Raw genomic sequence first — 6,000 nt, forward strand, 5'->3', positions numbered from 1 at the left:
ATACTCTGCCTTTCTGTTTTTCCTTCTGAAGTGGATAACTTCACATTTATCCACATTATACTGCATCTGCCACGTATCTGCCCACTAACTCAACTTGTCTAAAATCGCCTTGAAGCCTCTTTGCATCCTCCTCACAACTCACAATCCCACCTAGTTTTGTGTTGTCAGCAAACTTGGAAATATTACATTTGGTTCTCTCATCCAAATCATCGATATATATTGTGAATAGCTGGGGCCCAAGCACTGATCCCTGCGGTACCCCACTAGTCACTGCCTGCCACCCCGAAAAAGACCCATTTATTCCTACTCTCTGTTTCCTGTCTGTTAACCAATTTTTAATCCATGCCAGTGTATTACCACCAATCCCATGTTCTTTAATTTTGCACACTAACCTCTTATGTGGGACTTTATCAAAGGCCTTCTGAAAATCCAAATACACCACATCCACTGGTTCTCCCTTATCTATTCTACCAGTTACATCCTCAAAAAACTCCAGTAGGTTTGTCAAACACGATTTCCCTTTCATAAATCCATGTTGACTTTATCTAATCCCGTTGATATTTTCTAAGTGTCCTGTTATCACATCCTTTATAATAGGCTCTAGCATTTTCCCCACTACTGATGTTAGACTAACCGGTCTGTAGTTCCCTGTTTTCTCTCTCCCTCCTTTTTTAAATTGTGGGGTTACATTTACCACCCTCCAATCTGCAGGAACTGTTCCATAATCTATAGAATTTTGGAAGATGACAACCAATGCATCCACTATTTCCATGGCTACCTCTTTTAGTACTCTGGGATGCAGATTATCAGGCCCTGGGGAATTATCGGCTTTCAGTCCCATTAATTTCTCCAGCACTATTTTTTTTTTACTAATTTCCTTTAATTCCTCCTTCTCACTAGTCCCTTGGTTCCCTAGCATTTCTGGGACGTTATTTGTGTCCTCTTCCGTGAAGACAGAACCAAAGTATTTGTTTAATTGCTCTGCCATTTCCTTGTTCCCCATAATAAATTCTCCCGTTTCTGACTGTAAGGGACTTACATTTGTCTTCACTAATCTTTTTCTTTTTACATACTTGTAGAAGCTTTTACAGTCCACTTTTAAGTTCCTTGCAAGTTTACACTCAGTCTATTTTTCCCCTCAATCAATATCTTGGCCTTTTTGCTGAATTCCAATCCTCAGGTATGTTACTTTTGCTGGCAACTTTATATGACCCCTCTTTGGATCTAAGGAGGAGGCCAAGGAGAGATTCTCGAGGACTTGAGGTTATGGTGCAGGGGAGGAAAGAGAAGCCATTGCAGGAGATGCATTGGCTATGACTGGATAGGTAAGAATGGAACCTGGCAAAGGCAGTCCCACTCAGCTGGTCAATGGAGGCGAGGCATTGGAGGAGGATGGTGTGGTTAACCGTGTCAATGGCTGCAGACAGGTCGAGAAGGATGAGGAGGGATAGTTTACCACGGTCACAGCGACATAGGATATCATTTGTGACTTTGATTTGGGCCCTTTCAGTACTGTGGCATGGGCAAAACCAGATTTGAAGGTCAGGTAGGGTACCTGAGGAGAGGGAACTGTTCACAATATCAGTTAGCATGGGGACCAAGAAGGGAAGTTGGGTAGTCAGCAGTTTAGTGGGAATAGGGACAAGAGCAGGAGGTGGGTCGCATGGACAAGATGAGCGCGGAGAGGGCGTGAGGGAAGACAGGAGAGAAACTAGAGATGAGAGGGGGGGGGGAACCTTGACAGAAGCTTGGCTTGGTGGGTTAGGGTACAAATTGAGCATCTCACATTATTACAAATAACAAAACCATCCAGTTTAAAATATACTATATAAATATTGCAGAAAATGTTCAAAAAGTAAACTAACTAGGGCAGATTTTAAATCTAAACTTTTGACATTCCTGAAAGTAAACAGTCAACATCGGGGAAATGTTAGGTGAGATTCAACGATCAGACGGAAAACCCAAATTCATTTTTGCAATGAAAAAAGCGCCGAATTACTTATAGGTATGAAATGAAGTTGCTTTTTAATCGGTGTCACTCCAAATAATTGGCAGCCATTAGAGGAGGAAGTTTCGATCGTTCCTAAAATTTTGCATTTGGCCAGTGGGATGTAGTTTACCCGCGATCCTAACCGTACATCCACAATACAGAACCGCTACTGGGACAGATCCGATTGCAAATCCTCCCAGAGCACAAGCAATCCCCCGCCGCGGGTGGAATTAAAGGATCAGCAACTCAATTAACCAGCGCCCGCCGAATTTACTGGGCAAGGGGGCGGAAGTGGCAGTTTAAGCGGGAAAGCTGCAAATGATGCGAACGCCGCGCCGTTCGAATGGAACGCGGCCCGGAGCGCGCGCCAACTCCTACCTTACCCGGAGCGCGCGCCCCTCACACCTTACCCGGAGCGCGCGCCCCTCACACCTTACCCGGAGCGCGCGCCCCTCACACCTTACCCGGAGCGCGCGCCCCTCACACCTTACCCGGAGCGCGCGCCCCTCACACCTTACCCGGAGCGCGCGCCCCTCACACCTTACCCGGAGCGCGCGCCCCTCACACCTTGCCCGGAGCGCGCGCGCGCCAGCTCTCACCTTGCCCGCGCGCGCCACCTTTCACCTTGCCCGGAGCGCGCGCGCGCGCCACCCTCTCACATTGCCCGGAGCGCGCGCGCGCCACCCTCTCACCTTGCCCGGAGCGCGCGCGCCACCCTCTCACCTTGCCCGGAGCGCGCGCGCCACCCTCTCACATTGCCCGGAGCGCGCGCGCCACCCTCTCACCTTGCCCGAGCGCGCGCGGCCCGCGCCCGGCGCGTTCTCCTCCTCATCGCTGGAGAAGTCGGGGCTCGGGCTGCTGTTGCGGGCCGTCAGGTGCTTGAGGTAGAGCTGCACGTACACGTCCTTCCGCTGGTCGCCGAGCGGCAGGCTCACGCTGTGGGCGATCAGCTCGCTCTTCAGCCGCTCCTTGGTCAACACCGACGGATCCTCCAGGTACTCGGGCATGGTTGCGGGGGTCGGTCGGGGGGAGAGCGGCGCCGCCACACAGGCCGAGCGGAGCGATCAAAGACAAGGCCCCAACGGCAACCGCTCCCACACTCGGCGGCAAGGCGCTGCCATTGGTTGATGCTGCGCAGCAAAACTGACAGCCATTGGATTATTAAAACAGGCGGCATCGTTACCCACGGCAGCAGCTCCATCCCAGCGGGGGGTCAGGGGTCGGGGGTCAGGGGTCAGCTCACGGTGAGGGGCACGGGCACAGCCTGACCGCTATAGGCGGTGGCCGGTATAACGGGGTAGCGTTCAGTACCGATCATTTGTTCGTTTCCCTTGAGTGGCTGCTGTGCAGAATTTGTACTCAACGGCTAATTTTAGGTCTAAGACAAAGATGCTGCCAGAGCCTCAGTAAAGGAAGAGGTGGTTGAGATTCTGGATGGGCTAAAGATTGCTTAATAATACCTTTTTAAAAATCCATTCTCGGGATGTGGGCGTCGCTGCCAAGGCCGGCATTTATTGCCCATCCCTAATTGCCCTCGAGAAGGTGGTGGTGAGCCGCCTTCTTGAACCGCTGCAGTCCGTGTGGTGACGGTTCTCCCACAGTGCTGTTAGGAAGGGAGTTCCAGGATTTTGACCCAGTGACGATGAAGGAACGGCGATATATTTCCAGGTCGGGATGGTGTGTGACTTGGAGGGGAACGTGCAGGTGGTGTTGTTCCCATGCGCCTGCTGCTCTTGTCCTTCTAGGTGGTAGAGGTCGCGGGTTTGGGAGGTGCTGTCGAAGAAGCCTTGGCGAGTTGCTGCAGTGCATCCTGTGGATGGTACACACTGCAGCCACAGTGCGCCGGTGGTGAAGGGAGTGAATGTTTAGGGTGGTGGATGGGGTGCCAATCAAGCGGGCTGCTTTATCTTGGATGGTGTCGAGCTTCTTGAGTGTTGTTGGAGCTGCACTCATCCAGGCAAGTGGAGAGTATTCTATCATAAACCTGACTTATGCCTTGTAGATGCTGGAAAGGCTTTGGGGAGTCAGGAGGTGAGTCACTCGCCACAGAATACCCAGCCTCTGACCTGCTCTTGTAGCCACAGTATTTATATGGCTGGTCCAGTTAAGTTTCTGGTCAATGGTGACCCCCAGGATGTTGATGGTGGGGGATTCGGCGATGGTAATGCCGTTGAATGTCAAGGGGAGGTGGTTAGATTCTCTCTTGTTGGAGATGGTCATTGCCTGGCACTTTTCTGGCGTGAATGTTACTTGCCACTTATGAGCCCAAGCCTGGATGTTGTCCAGGTCTTGCTGCATGCGGGCTCAGACTGCTTCATTATTTGAGGGGTTGCGAATGGAACTGAACACTGTGCAATCATCAGCGAACATCCCCATTTCTGACCTTATGATGGAGGGAAGGTCATTGATGAAGCAGCTGAAGATGGTTGGGCCTAGGACACTGCCCTGAGGAACTCCTGCAGCAATGTCCTGGGGCTGAGATGATTGGCCTCCAACAACTACTACCATCTTCCTTTATGCTAGGTATGACTCCAGCCACTGGAGAGTTTTCCCCCTGATTCCCATTGACTTCAATTTTACTAGGGCTCCTTGGTGCCACACTCGGTCAAATGCTGCCTTGATGTCAAGGGCAGTCACTCTCACCTCACCTCTGGAATTCAGCTCTTTTTGTCCATGTTTGGACCAAGGCTGTAATGAGGTCTGGAGCCGAGTGGTCCTGGCAGAACCAAAACTGAGCATCGGTGAGCAGGTTATTGGTGAGTAAGTGCCGCTTGATAGCACTGTCGACGACACCTTCCATCACTTGGCTGATGATTGAGAGGGGACTGATGGGGCGGTAATTGGCCGGATTGGATTTGTCCTGCTTTTTGTGAACAGGACATACCTGGGCAATTTTCCACATTGTTGGGTAGATGGCAGTGTTGTAGCTGTACTGGAACAGCTTGGCTAGAGGGGCAGCTAGTTCTGGAGCTCAAGTCTTCAGCACTACAGCTGGGATGTTGTCGGGGCCTATAGCCTTTGCTGTATCCAGTGCACTCAGCCGTTTCTTGATATCACGTGGAGTGAATCGAATTGGCTGGAAGGTATTGGAAAGGCTGGCTGTACTTAAAGTAGATAAGTCATCCGGTCCGGATGGGATGCATCCTAGGTTGCTGAGGGAAGTAAGGGTGGAAATTGCAGAGGTACTGGCCATAATCTCCTTAGTGGTGCCAGAGGACTGGAGAATTGCAAATGTTACACCCTTGTTCAAAAAGGGTGTAAGGATAAACCCAGCAACTACAGGCCAGTCAGTTTAACCTCAGTGGTGGGGAAACTTTTAGAAACGATAATCCGGGACAAAATTAACAGTCACTTGGACAAGTGTGGATTAATTAGGGAAAGCCAGCACGGATTTGTTAAAGGCAAATCGTTTTTAACTAACCTGATAGAGTTTTTTGATGAGGTAACACAGAGCGTAGATGAGGCCAATGCAGTTGATGTGGGGTAAATGGACTTTCAAAAGGCGTTTTGATAAAGTGCCGCACGGTCGGCTTGTCATCAAGATTGCGGCCCATGGAGTAAAGGGGGCAGTAGCAACATGGATACAGAATTGGCTAAGGGACAGGGAACAGAGAGAAGTGGTGTTTGGACTGGAGGGAGGTGTACAGTGGTGTTCCCCAGGGGTCGGTGCTGGGACCACTGCTTTTCTTGATATCTATTAATGACTTGGACTTGGGTGTACAGGGCACAATTTCAAAATTTGCAGATGACACAAAACTTGGAAGTGTAGTGAACAGTGAGGAGGATAGTGATAGACTTCAAGAGGAAATAGACAGGCTGGTGGAATAGGCGGACACGTGGCAGATGAAATTCAATGCAGAAAAATGCGAGGTGATACATTTCGGTAGGAAGAACGAGGAGAGGCAATATAAACTAGAGGGCACAACTCTAAAAGGGGTGCAGGAACAGAGAGATCTGAGGGTGTATGTATGCAAATCGTTGAAGGTGGCAGGGCAGGTTGAGAAAGTATA

The 6,000-nt window shown here is 50.4% G+C and overlaps 1 protein-coding gene across 1 annotated transcript in view; it reads right to left on the reverse strand.

Annotated features, from left to right (window-relative positions):
* Positions 1 to 3,106, reverse strand: part of LOC137341493 (lamina-associated polypeptide 2, isoforms beta/delta/epsilon/gamma-like) — a 33,502-nt gene extending 30,396 nt beyond the window's left edge. Inside the window, exon 1 of the mRNA XM_068004601.1 lies at positions 2,776 to 3,106. Within this exon, the coding sequence (XP_067860702.1) occupies positions 2,776 to 2,997 (222 nt within the window). The 5' untranslated portion in view covers positions 2,998 to 3,106. The remainder of the gene's footprint in view (positions 1 to 2,775) is intronic.
* Positions 3,107 to 6,000: the final 2,894 nt, after the last annotated feature.

This window comes from Heptranchias perlo, chromosome 24, assembly GCF_035084215.1.
Source record: "Heptranchias perlo isolate sHepPer1 chromosome 24, sHepPer1.hap1, whole genome shotgun sequence".
In the NCBI taxonomy this organism is placed as follows: domain Eukaryota; kingdom Metazoa; phylum Chordata; class Chondrichthyes; order Hexanchiformes; family Hexanchidae; genus Heptranchias; species Heptranchias perlo.